The sequence below is a fragment of the Schistocerca serialis genome, chromosome 1 (genome assembly GCF_023864345.2).
Source record: "Schistocerca serialis cubense isolate TAMUIC-IGC-003099 chromosome 1, iqSchSeri2.2, whole genome shotgun sequence".
Classification (NCBI taxonomy): Eukaryota; Metazoa; Arthropoda; class Insecta; order Orthoptera; family Acrididae; genus Schistocerca; species Schistocerca serialis.
The window spans coordinates 278,891,100-278,911,287 of NC_064638.1; the positions used below are offsets into that span (position 1 = coordinate 278,891,100).

Sequence of the window (20,188 nt, forward strand, 5' to 3'; positions counted from 1 at the left end):
TGCCGGTTTCTAGTGTAACTGCCAGAACTCGTGCCAGCAGATCTTCGTCTGCATCTACAGGAGACGTTAAGTGACCTCAGGCGACCATATGACGTAGTACACATCACCCTGTCTGCCCTACTGCATACCAGGACAAGCAATGCTGAGACTTTTCTCCTTCCCTCAGCAGACGTGAAGGCGTTACATATCTGAATTTAAATTCCTATTCAAAATATTCTCCACTCATTCCCCTCTACAAGTCCTAGAAATTTATAACGAGAATTTCCAAACATTCTCTATAATAGATTCTAGAGAGTTCTAAGATAGCAACAGTCTTTTTAGAGCATGCGTTCCCACTTTTCTTTCTACAATTTAAAGACTTTTGCGTCTGCCACTTGCCGCCGATTATTAAAAGAAGAAAGAAGCCAGACAATAATAACAAGTAAATTTGTGTGAAAAGAATCACTGATGAAAAATTCTCTGCTTGCCAGTCGAGTGTCAGGTTCGTCTTGGAGCAAAGTGTAGACAAATTTCATACTATTATCATCATCATTGTCATCATTATCAGCATCGCGTACAGCGTTGAGCGTTTCACCTGAAGATGGCTAGTAATTAACTTGTAAAATGGTAGTTTCGAGACGAAACTATTACTCGGCTGATACAAGAGAAAAGATTTCCTCGCTGAAATTTGCCAAGAAAGCAAGCCGTATCAAACACTGTATTCTTTTCCATTTCACCTTTTGATCTTTTCACTTATTGCTATTATTTTTCCTATTCAGTTGAACTACTTTGCACATTGTAGTTATCATACTGTACACAGGCACAAATTAAGTCTGAGTACCCCAATAATTCCAGCTAGTATTTGAGAAGTAGCGGGTAAAACTAGAAGTCTGGAACAGCTGTATGATGAGAGAAGAACATCTCAGAATCCGAGGTTTTATGTGCCGACTTCTTTGATTTGCAAAGTTTATGTGTACCGTATGAATATCAAGAGTTCAAATGGAAACCCAGTTCTAAGCAAAGAAGGGAAAGCAAAAAGGCGGAAGGAGTATATAGAGGCTGTATACAAGGGCTATGTTCTGGAGGACAATATTATAGGAATGGAAGAGAATATAGATGAAGATGAAATAGGAGACATGATACTGCATGAAGAGTTTGACAGAGCACTGAAAGACCTTAGTCGAAACAAGGCCCCTGGAGTAGACAACATTCCATTAGAACTACTGACAGCCTTGGGAGAGCCAGTCCTGAGAAAATCTAGTGAGCAAGATGTATTAGACAGGCGAAATACCGTCAGACTTCAAGAAGAATATAATAATTCCAATCCCAAAGAAAGCAGGTGTTGACAGATGTGAAAATTACCGAACTATCAGTTTAAGGAGCCACGGCTGCAAAATACTAACACGAATTCTTTACAGACGAATGGAAAAACTGGTAGAAGCCGACCTCGGGGAAGATCAGTTTGGATTCCTTAGAAATGTTGAAACACGTGAGGCAATACTGACCACACGACTTATCTTAGAAAATAGATTAAGGAAAGCAAACTACGTTTCTAGCATTTGTAGACTTAGAGAAAGCTTTTGACAACATTGACTGGAATACTCTCTTTGAATTTCTGAAGGTGGCAGGTGTAAAATACAGTTAGCGAAAGGCTATTTACAATTTGTACAGAAACCAGTTGGCAGTTATAAGAGTCGAGGGACATGAAAGGGAAGCAGTGGTTGGGAAGCGAGTGAGACAGGGTTGTAGCCTCTCCCCGATGTGATTCAATCTGTATACTGAGCAAGCAGTAAAGGAAACAAAACAAAAATTCTGAGTATGAATTAAATCCATGGAGAATGTTCGCCGATGACATTTAATTTTGTCAGAGACAGCAAAGGACCTGGAAGAGCAGTTGAACGGAATGGACAGTGTCTTGAAAGGAGGATATAAGATGAACATCAACAAAAGCAAAACGAGGATAATGGAATGTAGTCGAATTAAATGGGGTGATACTGCGGGAATTAAATTAGGAAATGAGACGTTTAAAGCAGTAAATGAGTTTTGCTATTTGGGGTAGCAAAATAACTGATGATGGTTGAAGTAGAGAGGATATAAAATGTAGACTAGCAATGGCAAGGAAAGCGTTTCCGAATAAGAGAAATTTGTTAACATCGGGTATAGATTTAAGTGTCAGGAAGTCGTTTCTGAAAGTATTTGTATGGAGTGTAGCCATGTATGGAAGTGAAACGTGGACGATAAATAGTTTAGACAAGAAGAGAATAGAAGCTTTCGAAACGTGGTGCTACAGAAGAATGGTGAAGATTAGGTGGGTAGATCACATAACTAATGAGAAGGTATTGCATAGAATTGGAGAGAAGAGAAATTTGTGGCACAACTTGACAAGAAGAAGGGACCGGTTGGTAGGGCATATTCTGAGGCATCAAGGGATCATCAATTTAGCATTGGAGGGCAGAGTGAAGGGTAAAAATCGTAGAGGGAGACCAAGAGACGAATACACTAAACAGATTCAGAAGAATGTAGGTTGCAGTAGGTACTGGGAGATGAAGAAGCTTGCACAGGACAGAGTAGCATGGAGAGCTGCATCAAACCAGTCTCTGGACTGAAGACCACACACACACATGTGTACCGTTTTTGTCCAGTACAAAAAGTTCTGTTTGTAGTGTAGGACTTGGAACCGATCCGTGGGTGACTAGCCAAAAGCCCACCTAGACTGACTGAATACTGGGACTTTTCAGGACGTGCTGAGGTTCTGGCTGGACAAGGGCGTGGACGGCTACCGCATGGACGCGGTGCCGCACATGGTGGAGAAGGCTGGCTTCCCAGACGAGATCCCGGGCGACCCTGACCAACCGTACAAGCACCAGCCGGAGACCTATGTCATCATACAAGAGTTCCGCTCCGTCGTCGACGAGTATGATGACAGGTAAGCCACCATCCCCAATTGCTCGTGATGTTCTTGTACGCGGGCTGCCTAGAAACTCCTTTACTGCACCCTACACTAAAATAAAAAGTCTAGGATTCAATCCATGGTTAGTCCTAGAACTTTTTCCATGTGTCACCAGTTAGCTTCTATCTCGAAATCTTAGGCCGATGTTTGTTTAACGATTTTCCTGTCGTTTAGCCAGGCACTTGTGCCAGCAAAAGGTCAGGAAATTCGTTACAAAGAGTCGGCCCAAGATCGGAGACAGAAGCCGAGAGGCAGTACGCCAACAAGTGGCCTCAGTTTTTATCACTTACTACTTCTTTCAGGTGGTTGTGGTGGTCTAGTAGCTCGCTAGACTGCGGCATGGAGGTTGTGGGTTCGATCATCGATGGAATGGCGATCTTTCCCTTGTTCCATTCCCTCTAGGACGGCCCCAGACCCACTCAGCTTGTTATGAAATGAGTAGAGGGGTCTTCTCCGGGGGGCCAAAAGTGGCTGGGACGATGGGCCCTCCACCCTCCTTGTGCCATGGCGAAGAATGGCTGACCTCTGTCTGCAGTCATGCCTTGTGCAACAGACTTTACCTTACCACTTCTTTCACCGCTGGCTATATATGTTAATGTTACAATTGCCGAGATGCCCCTTGCTTCGCAGTACACGTTAAATCTCAAAGACGTCGCCTCTTTCCGAACGGATCTGTTTCGTAAGTGAGCAAGTGCGTCCCTCGCCACTCGGCTGTTTTTCGAAAATATCGAATGCTGGTATGTCTGGCTGACTACCACGGCTGTCTCTGAGCCGCCTAGCGCGGTCATCTCATGGAGCTTAAGGATTTTGGGATGCGGGAGTCAATCATGGCGCTCGGCCCCAAAAATTTTAATTTGAGGCAATGTAGTCCCTATTGGAAGCCTATCTAGGTGATAATTCCCGTACTGTGTGACGAAGACATACATCTTTGGTTTCAACATGCTTTTTCATGTACATAGGTGAGATCGCTGCAAGCTCCTGGCTTAATCTGTGTATTTCATTTGTGTCCCTTCAGTTTCTAGCAGATCTTATTGTTCGATTGTTGTTTATGCAGAGTAAATTCTCGCATCGCGTACATGTTTTAAGGGCAATGAAAGTCAGCATTCCTTCGAAACCACATGGTCAAGTAGACAGAGATATCCAGTTCAGCACAACCTTTAGTGCCAGTGGAGTCCTCCCCCCCTCCCTCCCCCACCCGCCACCTCTTCTCTCTCTCTTTCTGTCAAATAATAGTAGCGAAAGCGCTTTAGTTGCAGTATGTTTGGTCCTGTTAAGTGGCTCAACAATTAATCAGTTTGTGCAGGACCTGAGACGAAATGTAATTGCCAATATGAGGTTGTCTACCCTGTAATATTAGAATATCTTTCTACCAAAATATGTGTTTGTCGTTTCATTGCATTAAAAGAGGTCCTTTGTTTCGCAATACAGCCACGAGGCTTTATTTATTTGCACCAGTACTGGGTTTCCTCATAGGATCTTTTTTCCATTAAACGATTATGCTTCATAAGAAATGGACGTGCCTTGATTTTCCACGCCTTACTTCGCCTCACACTCTTCTTCTATCTATTTACAGCTGTTAGATAATTGATGTCATGTGGTTTGCTTTGTATGCAGGTCGGAACAACAACATCATTATATCAGTCTTCCAATACGTATCTTGTCATTACTTGTGGGTTTTAAATGTTACCCTAGACGCTCAGGTTCAGATAGTACAAGGGGGAAATACATTTGTCTTACAAAATTTTCGTCTACAAGACTAGGCCGATTACACATCTATTAATTAATGCAACAATAGTCCTGGCTACGACTTATTAATTGGTTTACTTCAGAGACGTTTCAGTGAATTTCCCGCTATGCTTGCGAAGGCACCACCGTTGTCACTAAACCTTCCAAATCGGATGAGATTATCGGTTAGATGGTTTGAAGTCAGGGTAAAACCCATTCCAAAACTTCAGTTGCAAATTTAGCTTAATTTTTCAACAGGACTACACGCTTTCAAACTGCAGGCCACACTATATTTGGCTACGTAAGTCAGTTTGAGGATGGCAAGGTCATATTATGTCCAATTGGCCCAAGCCTAGTTAAATAAACACTGAAGTGTTCATACCAGCCTTCGGGTTAAGAACTGTATTACCTTACACTATTATACTGGGACTTCAGCAAACGACAGCTGATAAAGCGCATCAATACCAGGTATGTGTACACCACATTTTAACTGAATGCCTTTTATATCAAAATACGAGGTCTGGAACCGACTTACCATCTAATCTGCCCTCTATTTCAGGATCAATGAATAGAACGTAGTTCGTGGTTCAGTATTCTATGTGATATCTCACCTTATACATAACTTCGTAGGTAAAAAATTTTTAATGTTTTTCCAGGGCGATGGCTTCATCTTTTATTTTCCCATTGATCAACCAGGCACTATTCCTCTTATGTTAGTCTGTGCTTTTTAACCATACAATGACTATATATTTATCATTATGTCTTGCGTATGAGAGCGTGAGTGAAAGAGAGTGTACAGGATGACTGAGAGGTACATTTTATATTTTACCTGTTGATGCATAACTTTAAAAAAAAAACCGTTTCCACTTGGTTTAGAAAGGCTGCTGATGAACTCGTTGTTGAGCGTCCTGTAGATACCACCATCACCAATTTCAGCAAAAGACTCTGTCACTCCTGACAGTGCATGGTCCTTCTGTACAGCATATTAATCTGAATTTTACCTGTTGACACCGTCGACACAGCTAATCGAAAAACATAAAATGTGAATATGCCTGGGAATTAAAATTGTTATAACAAATACAAGGTTACAGTAAATGACTGAAGTGATTTCACAGATTTTCTGTGCATATAATGTTTCATATATTGTCGCTGGACTTTGCAGACACGTAGAAAAACTCAAAAAGCTTATTCTTGATATATTACAAGTACTCCATATGGTGCCCTTTTTACTGATTCTGCTGACAAGTCGATAACCATATTCTTCCCATGTTCGACGCAGCATGTCCCTATCAATCTGTTCAAAAGCACTGTCGATGCGAACTCGCAGTTTGGTAGGTTTGTTGGCAGAAGAAGCGTGAACGCTGAATCTTTCACATAACCCCACACAGAAACATCGTATGGGGTTATGTCGGGAGAGCGCGGAGGACGTAACATGAATTGCTGACGATCACACTCATCACGACCGCTCCATAGTCTTCTCTGTTTCCTATTTAAGCATTCACTATCATCCTAGAAGTTGGGTGGAGTACCATCTGTTGGTAGATGAAGCCCACATTGTCGGTCTCTAGTTGCGTCATGAGCTAATTTTCCAGTATGTCCAGATACACGTGTCCTCTAACGGTCTCCTCGCAGACTTAAAAGGAACCGTAAACTTTAACCTCGTGTGACTGGAGTCAGCACATTCGACTCTTTGGTAAGTGTTATTCGTCAAACTGTTATAAGCCGCTGATGCCATTTTTCGGCGTCTGAATACTCCCAGCTGCCCGCTCGTGGCAAAAATCTGAAGTGTAGCTACAAATTTTGAGTTTTTGTGTAAGAATGTTGGGTTTTGTGACAATACGCCAATTAATGTAGCTAATAGTGAATTTATGAAATCGTTTCAGTCATTTCAGTCTCTAAAGGGTAGAAGTGTATATTTCATCAAATGTGTCTTTCATTGGTCCTCTAAGACGGTGAAAAGTCAGGGTTTGAGGGTGTATTGCTTAGGATCTCCGGACTGAATCGACACAGCTGTTCAGTTTGCTTCAATTTTTCAAATCGTTATGTAAATCCATATTACTCTTTGCTGGCTACCTCGATCACACTTAAAATCGATATAAATAGCCGGTTAACTCATAAATATTGTTGGCAAACACAAGGCACATTTTACGATTAAAATTCCTATCATTAGCCGCGATAAAATAAAAATATTTGAATCTGTTAACTACGATGATTACATGAAAGAATAGAGAACTATGAGACGCGCAGGAATCAGAACTCGGTATTCTGGGTTTCATGAATTGTGAACTAATAGCACCAACCGGCTAAGCATACCAGACTTCACGAAACGTACTTACCTGCATCCACACGATACAGACGTTACCCCGTGGAGCTCTGAGGCATCTAAGGTATTGTCATAGGGAAAACTAATGTCATGTTCAACGAGGCTGTCGGTATGTGTCCCAGATCAGATGACAGTGTAGGATGTTGGTTGATCTTCCAGGACGATGATGACCGAGGCCTATGGCACGGTGGACCAGATTATGGGCTACTACGGTAACGCGACAAATCCTGGGGCTGACTTCTCCTTCAACTTCGTGCTCATCACCGACCTCAACGCCGAATCCACTGCTGAGGACTTTGTCGAAATCATCGGTAACTGGATCGATGTTGTCAACCAACGTGGAGTGTGGTCCAATTGGGTGGTACGTTAATTCTTGTGATTTGTTCCTGTGTTACGATGTGTTTTGTGTTTCTCTTTAGCTATGGACGACATACCTTACAGTAGAGGTATAGAGCGATGTATGTTGCATTGGCGGCTTGACAGTTAACTTTTGTATATACAGTTTCCAAATAGCGAGTGCAAACCGAAAACCCATGTAGTGGAATTAACTTCACTGGGTTTGTACCTAATATACTAATGAATATTACTCTGCTACAGTTTAGCCGGCCGCGCGGGGTAGCCGCGCGGTCTATGGCCGTCTTGTCACAGTTCCCGTGCCTGCCCCCCCCCCCCCCCCCCCCTCCCACCCGTTCCAGCCGTCGGAGAGGTTCGAGTCCTCCCTCGGGCATGGGTGTGTGTGTTGTCCTTAGCGTAAGTTAGTCTAAGTTAGATTAAGTAGTGTGTACACTTAGGGACCGATGACCTCAGCAGTTTGGTCCCATACGACCTTACCACAAATTTCCAAAATTTTACAGAGTAGCCTAATAACAGCATATGTCAGTGTGTGGAAAATGTTAAAAGATTTTCGAGTCTCTCTCTCTCACCCTAGTTTCGCGAATCTCAAGACCTCTCCGAGCTGTAGAACACATTCGCTCCGTTTTCCTACATACTACTTTGGAGGTAAACTAATTACCCACACTGAAATGCTCAAGTTGTATTCATCATAATTTGACTGTTAACACGAAGGATGGGCTAAGAGATAGAGAGAACCATATTGAAGTTCTTTTTATTTACAAAAGACAGATGGAGCAATTGTAATTTGTAAAGTGCTTGAATGCACTATAATTACTTTAGTGTCTGAATGATCTACACCAAACTGAAACCATCTCCCATAATTTTTTTCTTTGTGTCTTGATCGGACTTGACGCACGAGACACGCTATTCATTCTGTAATAAATAATTGAAACAGTTGAATAGTTTTGTTTTAGTCTCACTGTTGTTCGTGCCCTAGCCAAGGAAATGCTTTAACAGTTAGAAAACCTGGAAAGCTCACACTCACAGAGTAACAAATAGAATTACTGGTCAAATGGTTACAGTTGCATCCATTGTCTTACTGCAGTCATCCAGCATTAAAATGAATTCTTTAGCTCAAAGGACATGTAGCTACATTTCTCATGATGGTAACATGGTACATGGTAAACTGTCTATTTCGCTATAAAGGGTGACTGAAAACGTTGTGCACAAATTGAAGGAAACTAATAGAGGAGTTGAAAAAGAACAACTTTGGAACGTTGGAGTTGGAACTTACGATGTTGGCTTTTGAACGCTTTGGGATGTCAAAACAACGACAATCAGTGCACCCGTGCCTTACATTCAGCAGAGACAAGATACTGTTTTAACTCAACAAAGATGTACATTACAGAAGGTGTCCAAAATGGCGAACACTACACTCAGTACAGGCGTAGCATCTTCGTAGAAAATTCTGGTGTAAACACCAGAAATAGCAGGAACCTCATCGCTCTTGAATTACCCGAATGTGAAGTGTTTCTTCGTTGAGAACTGATGTCACGAGGCTTTTGATGTGACCCCATCAAAAAGGTCAAGAAGCGTCAGATCAGGGAATCGACGTAACCATACCACTGGTTACATAGGACTCTGATGGTGCGTACTAAGTGAATAGTCCACTAAGTTTAAGGAGAATTTACACTGAATGCCGCTGCTGTTCCTAACACTCCAAAGGTTTCACTGGCTCGGGGTTACTTTCAAGATCAAGTTCCTATTCCAATGTCGTATTTCGAATCCTCCTCCAATTTGAGAAGAACCTTTAGAATCACCCTGTATAATTGTATCTACTACACTTTGCATAAGAAAATGATAGCGACAAATTTCGAGGGGTTGTAGAGCGTGCCTTGAGGAACAAATTGAGGATGGAAATACATGTCTACAAACGCCATTCAAATAGGCTACAGAGCATCGGATTTACAGGGACCAACGTTTGCGTGGATGCTTTCGACGTCTTCTAGTAACCTGAATGCCTTCGGACCACTGCGAGGAATTCTGCTTGCTGTTCGTTGGAGTAAAAATTAAAGGTCCCTGTCGAAGGGGTGATGTGACGTAGACAGCTGACTGCTATATGTTTGATATCCTTCACCGTCGTCGAATGAAGTTTCCAGACTTGGGTTGATATCGTCAGTTCTTTTTTTCTGTCAAGACATCTTCAACAACCCCTCCAAGTTCGTTGGTACAATTTTGTTTCGACTATCATCTGGTGTCATACTATAACTAAATTAAATCGAAAAACAATTAACACTTAACCAACTGCAGCAGTTCCTTTCTTATTGCTTTCCTCGTGTTTATCAGCTGGTGAAGATCTTGATATTGGTGAAAGTGCGTTATTTAGTATTTAGTCGTTATTATCCAGTTTATTCCGCAAACGACCGTTATGGTTGTTAGTAACGATGCAACTAACAACAGTTCGTTCTGAAACGTAGGGCACGCTTAAAGGGACCATTACATAAATCTTAGTCAAAATTTTGGCGTCTGAAGTGTCTTTGTTTCTGGGATAATTTTGTCCAAGACAAAAGTTAGAAACGTATCTGTTTGCACTACGAATTACCTCTTTTTAATATATCTATCGATTGCATAGCAGTACTCGTGAGAAAAAGTACACACAGCGGCAGATAGTAACTGTTAAACTTTTTCTGTATTCTAATGCAGTAAAAAGATAAGCATTTATGTTCGTGCTTATATGTTGCAGGATACTTATTATTTCTGAAAATATTACTGATGCACATTTTGATTATTTTATATATTCCATCATTATTAATCTTTTCAGTTTGTCGATAATGAGGGATGTTTGAAATCATTTATCGACATTATGTTGTTTGGTTTTCGGATGTGTGTAGCTATCGTACATTTGTGTGCTGTAGTGTGTTTTTAGGAGTCAATCTGCTCTTGGATACACTTTTCGAACTTTCACGTAGTTTATCCCATATAAATGCATCTTCTTCGTGTCTGAATTTGAAAGGGCAGACATACAAGAGGTTTTGCTCAAAGTAAAACGTAGAGGAGAGTGTTGTAGCTTGAGCTTAGGGTACCTAAGAACACATAAATGTTCTTGGCCAGTGTTTCAGTTCACATGAAGGAACGCGCAGTACAGGTCGCCATAACAAGTTTCTGACATTTTCTACTGTTTTTGTTGCTGTGAGGCATGAGGTTGTGTTTTTTGTGGCGGTTGTAAATATTACAGATTCTACATATTTAAGTGCTGTGTGACACATTAAAGCTATCTGCAGTATTTTGTTAATTCTTCAGTTACAGAGTTTTGTAATGAGTAAACTAGTTACATAATGTGTGGAGGGTTAATCCATACTTCATGAGTCGTACACCATTTTGCGCCTTGAAACGGAACGACTTATACTATGGAACACGTGATATTAGGAAATGCACTGAATTTTTTAGCTTTTAACTATTTTTCCTCTCTTGGAAATGGAAATTTGTATTAGCTATCATTAACTTCCATTTCAAAACATTTTTGATTTGTAACTGGTTTCTGATGATAGTACTTCTTAATTTGACTTATGTTATTGATTATTGGGGTGTAGCAGAGTTATAATGTAACAGACTATCACATTCAGTACCGATAAGATTTTCTCGACCGCAACATTTTAAAATTTGAATAGAATGTTTGCCGCTCGGTACACGACCACGTTGTAACTTGGAGCAGTTTTCCAAATTTGGATAAATCTTACCTTTCCGGAGTAATTTTTGAATTTTCAGAAAAAGACTGTAGCACAGGCAATTTGAATGCCATCATTTCAAAATGGAATAAACATTGTGTTATTAAACTTCCGTAACATGGTAGGATAGACAAGTATTCCAAGGTGCAACACTCTCCCCTACTGTTCGTATCATCATCAACCGGTCAGCAGTGGTAAACTGGAGTCTGTTCTTGACTCATAAACAACCACAAATAATCGTCAAATTGAGTAAAAGCGAACGAATCAAATGTTGCAAATTTCTTAAATGGTCTAGGCTTTAAGAACATCGCAAACACAAATCAGAAGTCGAAAAATGTGTTTATAGGCTATGCACTGGACGAAAGTCGGATCTTAGCTGAAATGTTACTTGTTTCCTATATCTTCCCGTGGTAATTTTTTCTTGGGGACTTGGTGTTTGTGTTGTACCCATTATTTCATCATCATCATCATCATCGTGGCTCGATCGGATTGCGTAAAAAATTGGACTGTGTAAAAATGGGGTATTTGTACAGGCGCTGATGACCGCGCAGTTGAGCGCCCCACGTATCCAACATCATCATCCCATGGTAATCTCTTACGTGTAATATGCGTGAATGGTAGTGTGAGTGCAACAACTGAATAACTGAAGATTTTTTTGGAACTGTATACTCTTCCAGCTTACAGCAGTACTGTTTTCTCCGCAGATCGGCAACCACGACCAGCACCGCGTGGCCAGCCGGTACAGCCCAGAGCTGGTGGACGGGATGAACATGCTGGTGACGCTGCTGCCGGGAACCGCCGTCACCTACAACGGAGAAGAGATCGGCATGGAGGACAACTACAACATGACGTGCGAGGTGGCCCACGACCCTCAAGGCTGCTTGGACGGCGTCACTCTCGGGAACTCCAGAGACCCAGAGAGGACGCCCTTCCAGTGGGACGATACCAAGAACGCCGGCTTCAGCACCGGCGACTCGACCTGGCTGCCAGTGAACGAGAACTACGTCACGCTGAACGCCGCGGCCCAGGAGCAGGCCGATAGGAGCCACCTCAAGACCTACCGCCAGCTGGTGGCGCTGAGGCAGGAATCAGCTGTGCAGACTGGCGCCAGCGCAGTCAAGAGTTCCGGCACCGTCTTTGCGTTCTCCAGGTCTGCACTCAATTCATAGCAAGTAAAATGTTGGACTTCACTCCATGGGTCCGGTTCTTAGCATTTGGCCATCTTCACTGTCATCCTCGTAGTCATGGTCAAAGTCACCATTATCATCATGATCAGAGTCACCACTGCCGCGAGGGATTAGCCGAGCGGTCCAAGGTGCTGCAGTCATGGACTGTGCGGCTGGTCCCTCGGGCATGGGTGTGTGTGTTTGTCCTTAGGATAATTTAGGTTAAGTAGTGTGTAAGGGACTGATGAACTTAGCAGTTAAGTCCCATAAGATTTCACACACATTCATTTTTGAACAGAGTCACCACTGCCATCATCTGGACCATTATCAAGTTTACCATCTTCATCACGAGCACAATCAGCATCGTCAGGATTACCACTACCACTATCAGCATTACAATCATCACTATCTCAACCTCAATCAACATGATGACCATCATCATCGACAGTAGTCAATACCATCATCAACACAAGGACAGGCACCATTCCAATAATCATGATAAATATCACTATTACTATTGCTGATAGCACTGCAACCATCATTATCATCTTAAATCCACACCATTAATGTAATCACCATCCAGATCATCATCCTTTCCACCTACAACATCATTATTCTTATACTGTCCGGCCCTGCCACGAGTGGCCTACCAGGACCATCCGACCGTCGTGTCATCCTCAGTGGAGGATGCGGATAGGAGGGGTGTGGGGTCAGCACACCGCTCTCCCGGTCATTATGATGGTATTCTTGACCGAAGCCGCTACTAATCGGTCGAGTAGCTCCTCAATTGGCATCACGAGGCTGAGTGCACCCCGAAAAATGGCAACAGCGCATGGCAACCTGGGTGGCCACCCATCCAAGTGCCGACCACGCCCGACAGCGCTTAACTGCGGTGATCTCAAGGTAACTGGTGTACCCACTGCGGCAAGGCCGTTGCCAACTGAATGGTCAGCGTGACGGATTGCCATCCTCTGGGCGCGGGTTCTATTCCTGGCTGAGTCGGGGAATTTTCTCCACCCAGGGACTGGGTGTTGTGCTGTCCTCATCATCATCCTTTCATCCTCATCGACTGCAGGTCCCTGAAGTGGTGTCAAATTGAAAGACCGGCACCCGGCAAATGGTCAGCCCGATGGGGACCCCTAGACATACGATAAGATAAAAAAAAGTTCTTATACTCTTGATCATCGCCACTACCACTCTCAGCAATACTGCATTTGTCATCTCTTGATATCTATTAGTCTATTCCGCATTACATAGTGTTGTCCAGACATCTTTGATCAGATACTGTATGACTTGGTAGATTTTTTTCAACAGAAAACAGGTAAGTCATCAGTATGCTACAGATTATTTCTTAAACGGTACATCATCTTAATATAAGCGATGGGAGAAGTGTTTGTGTAAGCTGTAGTGTACCTGCAAGGCATCACTTGTATTGTACTGGAGCGATGCTGTGTTGTTGGCAGGACTGCGACTGACGGCACCGAAGTGGCTGTGGCTGTGAACTTGAGCACCGAACCAGCCAGTGTGGATCTCGTCAGCGTGCTTGGCCTGTCCAGCAGCTCTTTCGTCGTCAGCGCCTCCAGTATATCCAGCCCACTGCTGCAGGGGTAAGCTAAGCTCTTTGTCGGTAATCGAGTTTCCAGAGGTGTAGAGAGACACAGACCTTGCGGTTCAAAGACGATGCGGAGGCCAGGAATTCGAACAGGATATTCTCCGTCCCACAAAATGGAAATGAAGTTACTGCAGAGAGAAATACAATTCTTCGTACATCCATGTGTAAATTGGATGATGGTGGGACATCAACTGGTATAAATTTTTATTAAAAATGAACCTCCTCCAGCTGTACTTAACAAAAAATAAATATGAAATCTTAAGTACAGCTAGAGGAGTTTCATTTTTAATAAGAATTGGAATTGTATAACCATCAGACACAAACACTGAAACTTTGCAGAAACGAACAATGAAGTATGAAACTAGTTAGAAAGTAAAACACCGAGGATTCAAGAATCCATGCAGCAAACATAGTCAGTGGCTGTTGTTGGCTTCCGATTGTGGACAAATTAGCACTGGCGATCTATATGGCTCGACATTCGGTCCACTAATATTATTACAGATGAAGCCCCATTCAGATAAAGGACCACACAGTGCGCATACCTTTTTATTCGCAGATGACCAATTCGTGGTTGCGACCGATGAAGACGATATCTCCGATATGGTGAGGAAAGTAGTGAAGGGCATAGGAAATGGGGACTGAATTTTGGCACTGAGATGGAACACTTAACGAAAACGCAATAAGCACATCTTGGAATATCAGAAAATATAACCATCGGTAATAGTAATAGTTGTAAATAAATAGCAAGTTTAATTAATTTTGTATCCCGCCTGGATCTGCTCCTGTAAACTGAAGGGTAGGCCGAATGTAGGAAGCGAGTAGGAGCAGGTGAGGAAAAAATCTCGGTACTGCAGTCAGAATTTAAATCACCTTTACTATAAGAAGAATTAGGATTACATTAGCCTTACGTAACTTTGGCTGAGAAAAACACATAGGTGCGAAGCCGTACATCAAGTTATAAAGTTACAAGTAGTGGCTCGGCCACTATGAAATAGAAACAATGTTGCTTGGTCGTCTGCTCTCCATCAAATGGGCTGAATCCGGAGAGGGGCTCGTAGAGCTGCACAGCGCCGACTAGAGGGAGCTGTCATCGGTGTCGGTGTCGGAGTGCCAACCAACGATCTGGTACCTACGCCGTGGCATCGTAGCTATCGATATCACAATTAATAAAGAAGGAACACCTGAAAATGACTAGAGAAACGGATTGAGCTCAGGAAGAAGAGAAATCTTAAATCTGAGCTCTTTTTCGTCGTCCACGAAAGTCGGATACAAAACGGAACTTAATACGCAAGTATATATAAAGCCAGTACTGGGCCAATCACCATCTATCGTTCGAAGTATTGGGCGGTTACGGAAAAGAACCGTAGGAAATCTAAGCTGTAGAAATTGACTTTTTAAGACGAGGATCAAGGACCTCACGTTAGGAACATAGAACAAATGAGAATATGCGTGCAATAACACATAAGAAAGATATCATAATGGATGAAGTACAACGCAGACAACTTTCTTGCTTTGGACGCTTAACTAGAATGGGACAAGAAGGAATGCCCAAAACCGTATTTGAATATAGACCGACAAACAGAAGGTACGGAGCAAGAACGTGACTTAAATTGATTCAACGGATAGAAAGAAGTATGACCGATAAAATTTTAACTATTGAGGACATACAAAATAACTTATTATGGACGCTGGAATGCGGCAGGAGCCGTAGATCCAGGACGAATATATTGTATATCCCTCCCTCCCCAGTAATCTCCCCAGTTGATGTAACTCGCATGCCTCAGTCACAGTATGTAAGTGCAGCTGCAGTGGAAGAGAAGCCATACTAACTTCTGGTTCCTGAAGAAGGGCAGCAGCCTTTCCAGTAATTGCAGGGGCATCACTGTGGACCATTGACCGATGTGACCTTGTAACAACAGTCAGGTTGGGCTTGATGTTCTGCTAATGCAGTTTTACTGTATGGTTAAATGATGATGGCATCTTCTCGGATAAGATAGTCCCCCATTAGGATATCCGGTCGGGAACTACTCGGGAAGACATCATCATCAGAAACAACAAAAATGTTAGATCTCAGAGTGGGGTGAACAGGCAAAAAAGGGAAATGGTTACGTTGCAGTTAGTTATAGTGGGAATTAGTGAAGTTTGATGTTAGAAGGAACAGGATTTCTGGTCGGGTGAGAACAGGGTTATAAATATAAAATAAAATAAGGGTAATGCGGGAGTAGGTCTATTAACGAATAAGAGAATGGGGTGTGGGTAGGCTACTATGAACAGCATTGAAAACGCATTATCATAGCCTAGATGGATACGAAAGCAACAACCAATACTGTAGTACAAGTTTTTACGCCAACTAGTATCGCAGATAATGAAGAGATTGAAAGAATGGATGGTGGGATAAAAGAAATTCTTCAGATAAACAAAGAGAGAGGAACATTTAATGCCAATGGGCTACTGAAATTCGATAATGGGAAAAGAAAGAGAAGGAAAAAGAGTCAACTGAGGGAAAGGAATGAAAGAGGAAGCCGCCTGGTAGAATTTTAGTAAACATTACGACTTGATTTACGTATCATGTAAGAAAACTGTATACGTGGAAAAGACCTGGGACACCATAGTTTCAGACTGATTACATAATGGCGAGACAAAGATTTCGAAGAACTGTAGGATGTTCGCAAGGGTTGGTGTGGGCTTGGATAATAGTTTATTGGTTACGAACTGCAGAAGGGCAGCATACGATCAAATGGTTATGAAGACAAGGCCTAGCAGAAATCCTTGTCCAGGATAAGAAAGATTGAATGTAACTGAAGAAAGAAACAAATATAAAAGTGCATAAAATAAACAGGTGAAAGTGAATACAGATGGTTAGAAAATGGCTAAGCACGGATGGCTAGAGGGCAAATGCAAGGATGTAGAAGCATTCATGAATAGAAGAAAGATAGATGGCACCTATAGGAAAATTAAAGTGATCTTTATAGAAAAGAGAAGGACCTGTACGCATATAATCAGTTCAACTGATAGTTCAGTGCTAAGCAAAATAGGGGAAGCTGAAAGGTAGAAGTTATATATGGGAGGACTATACAAGGGAAATGAACTTCAAGTCAGTATTATATAAAAGGAAGAGGAAGAACATAAAGATGAAATACTGTGAGGATAGTTAGTCAGAGCACTGAAAGACCTTGGTGGAAACGCGGCCTCTGGTGTAGATGACGCTCTCTTAGAATTATTGCGATCCGTAGGAGATCGTACAACGACAAAAATAATTCACCTAGTCTACAGGATTTATGAGACAGGCAAAGCAGCCTCATACTTCAAGAAGAATGTAATAATTCCATCTGCAAGGAATCCAGGTACCGACCGGTGTAAATACTACTGAGTTATCCGTTTAGTAAGTCATAGTTGCAAAATACCAACACGAATTATTGGCGTAAGAATGGAGAAATAGGAAGAAGTCGGCTACGGAGCAGATCAGCTCCGATTCCGGAGAAATGCAGGAACACGCGAGGCTATATTGATCATATGGTTAATCTCAGAAGATATGGTGAAGAAAGACAAACATGCTTTTGTAGTATTTGTAGATTCAGAGAAAGTATTTGACAGTATTTACTGGCCTACACGCTTTGAAAGTTTGAAAGTAGCAGGGAAAAAGATAGGGAGCGAAACGTTACTTATAACGTGTACAGTTGCAGGAAAGATTCGAAGGATATCGAAAGGGAAGCAGTGGCTGAGAAGGGGGTGAAATACGGTTACATAGTGTTATTCAATCTGTAAATCGAGCAATAACTGAAGAAAATAGTGTAAAAAAGGATGAAGAAATAAAAAATTTTGTCAGAGACAGCAAAAGATTTGCAATAACAGTTGAACGGAATGGATGGAGTCTTGAAGAGAAATTATAAGATGAATGTCGACAAAAGTGAAATAAGACTGATGGGATGTAGTTGAGTTAAATCAAGCGATTCTCTGGAAATTATATTAAGAAATGAGACACTAAAAGTAGTAGACGTAATTGGCTATTTGTTTTTTAGCGAAATAATACTTGAAGCTATATGCGACGCTAATTTCTCTTTTTCAGATACGCTTTCCTTGTCAGAGCCAATCTACATTTTGTATTCCCTCTGCTTCGGCTCTCGTCATATACTTCCTGCACAAAAAGCTAATCTCATCTACTGCTTCTAGTGTGTCGTTTCCAAATATAATTCCCTCGGCATTTACAGGTTCAATTCGACTAGATTCTATTACAATTGTTTACATACATCTCATAATATCTTTTATATATACATTCAAATGATCTTCCAAGTCGTTTCAGTGTAATTATAAACACATTATTGTAATTCAGGGACCTGAACGCCTTACGAAATTCGCACCTTACTAAACGAAGACATACTTTCAGATGATCATTTTACACAAGAATACACTAAGATATCACAGTGGATAATAGAACAGACGAATGATTGACACCACGTATGTTATCAAAGGATCTCTGTGCGATATGCTACTGCTATGTTAAACATGATCTAGCTGAAATTCACGACTGCGAAACATCTCAGCAGCAGAAACTTGAGACGGTGGGAGAAGCACTGTTACCCGAATCCCCTCTTCTTGTTCCTGCAGCTCGGCGGTGGATGCCTCTTCGCTAACGCTCTCTGGCCACGAGTCTGTGACCATCATTACGGCGCCGACCAAGATCCGGAGGAAGTAAGTGAGCTCCACGGGCGCACCCTCCAGTCGATGGGATCCTGCCTCACTTTCTACAACTTTCTGGAATCTGCCTGTTACAAACATCATTATTGAGAGTTTTTGTAATGCTACGCCAGTGTGACATGACATTAACTACTCTTGTTTGACACGCAAATAAAATACGCTTTTGCATTTCATTTCACTCGGAAAAGATTATTTATTTTCTCACCAGTGGATAACATACAAATTTCTTTTAACCTAATACTAACTGTCCAGTGTGTGTTTCTTGCAAGTAGCTGCATACAGCAAGAAGAATCCTGTGAATATTTTAGTTTTATAATTTTGTAGCCGGCCGAAGTGGCCGAGCGGTTCTAGGCTCTACAGTCTGGAACCGCGCGACCGCTACGGACGCAGGTTCGAATCCTGCCTCCTGCATGGATGTGTGTGATGTCCTTAGGTTACTTAGGTTTAAGTAGTTCTAAGTTCTAGGGGACTGATGATCTCAGAAGTTAAGTCCCATAGTGCTCAGAGCCATTTGAACCATTTTGGACCATAATTTTGTACACTGTTTTAAAAGTGTCATGTGGAAACTATATTGTTGATACTACATAATACGGTGATAAGCAGAAAGCTTTGTATGCGTCACTGAACGCTTGGAACCTACCATACCGTTTCTCTTATTTATAGCTATTTTTGTTTACGATGTACTACCACATACTACAATATTTCTTCTTTCCTGGCCTTAATAATGAATGACACTTTTACTTTTTCTTATGGCTCTGGTTTCATCAGGCAGACGTAATGAACTTGCATTGCAGCATTATGAATCTGGAGATAGTAATACTTAAGTGAAACATTAAGAACTGCAATGAAACAATGGAACCAAGGACAAAGGACTTACTTAACTCACCCATTTATTTGCTTCATCGCAATTGATGACAAATGCCATACACAATTTCTTTGTTTCTTGTAACGGTGTTCGACGTCCTTCCGATGTCACTTCGACCACAAACACGTACCGAGAGAAAGAGTGATTTAATTTTTATACCGCCTACATTCGCCTTCTTCTTCCCCTTGTGATGACAAATTAAACTGTGGTGACAGGACTAACATAAATGCTCAAGTGAACTCTTAGTCTGTTGCCAAATACGTCAAGATGAGAAAGTTTAAACGTTATCGTAAATAATGAAGCCAAACGCATCAATTTGCGTTTCAGATGGAGGAGTTAAAATATGACAACAACCATAAATATTTTTTTGTGCAAAAATGACTATGTGAAGTCAATAACTCCATTTATATTTACCCTGTTGTTGCTGTGTGTGTGTATTCCAATCAGCTGACTAATATTTTGATTTTGTAGGTCGCTGTCTTGGCTAAATGGTACTTTATTAAAACTGCCTTTCCAGCTATCACCAGATAAAAAACGAGAAAATAGAAACTAAAACATATCAACAGATTTACGAAACAAGACAATGGACAATAAATGTGCGAATTAAATTATCAAGTCACCTAAAAATTACAGCAGAGGCATGCAAGCGAGTAGTAAGTACTTAAAAGAGCAGAGAGAGCATTTTTGTAGAAGAAGTTTGCAATGACTGGTGCAAGTGACTGTAGAAAAATACAATTTACAGACAACTGTAAAGATATATATTTAATAATGTAGAAGAGGTAAAATGTAATATCTTTAATAAATTTTTAAGATAT

General features: G+C 41.6%; 1 protein-coding gene across 1 annotated transcript in view; it reads left to right on the forward strand.

Annotated features, from left to right (window-relative positions):
* LOC126468197 (maltase 2-like) overlaps positions 1–18,649 on the forward strand; it is a 34,512-nt gene extending 15,863 nt beyond the window's left edge. Inside the window, exons 5-9 of the mRNA XM_050096530.1 lie at positions 2,718–2,905; positions 7,137–7,338; positions 11,740–12,185; positions 13,665–13,808; positions 18,419–18,649. Of these exons, the coding sequence (XP_049952487.1) occupies positions 2,718–2,905; positions 7,137–7,338; positions 11,740–12,185; positions 13,665–13,808; positions 18,419–18,506 (1,068 nt within the window). The 3' untranslated portion in view covers positions 18,507–18,649. The remainder of the gene's footprint in view (positions 1–2,717; positions 2,906–7,136; positions 7,339–11,739; positions 12,186–13,664; positions 13,809–18,418) is intronic.
* The last annotated feature ends 1,539 nt before the right edge of the window (positions 18,650–20,188 follow it).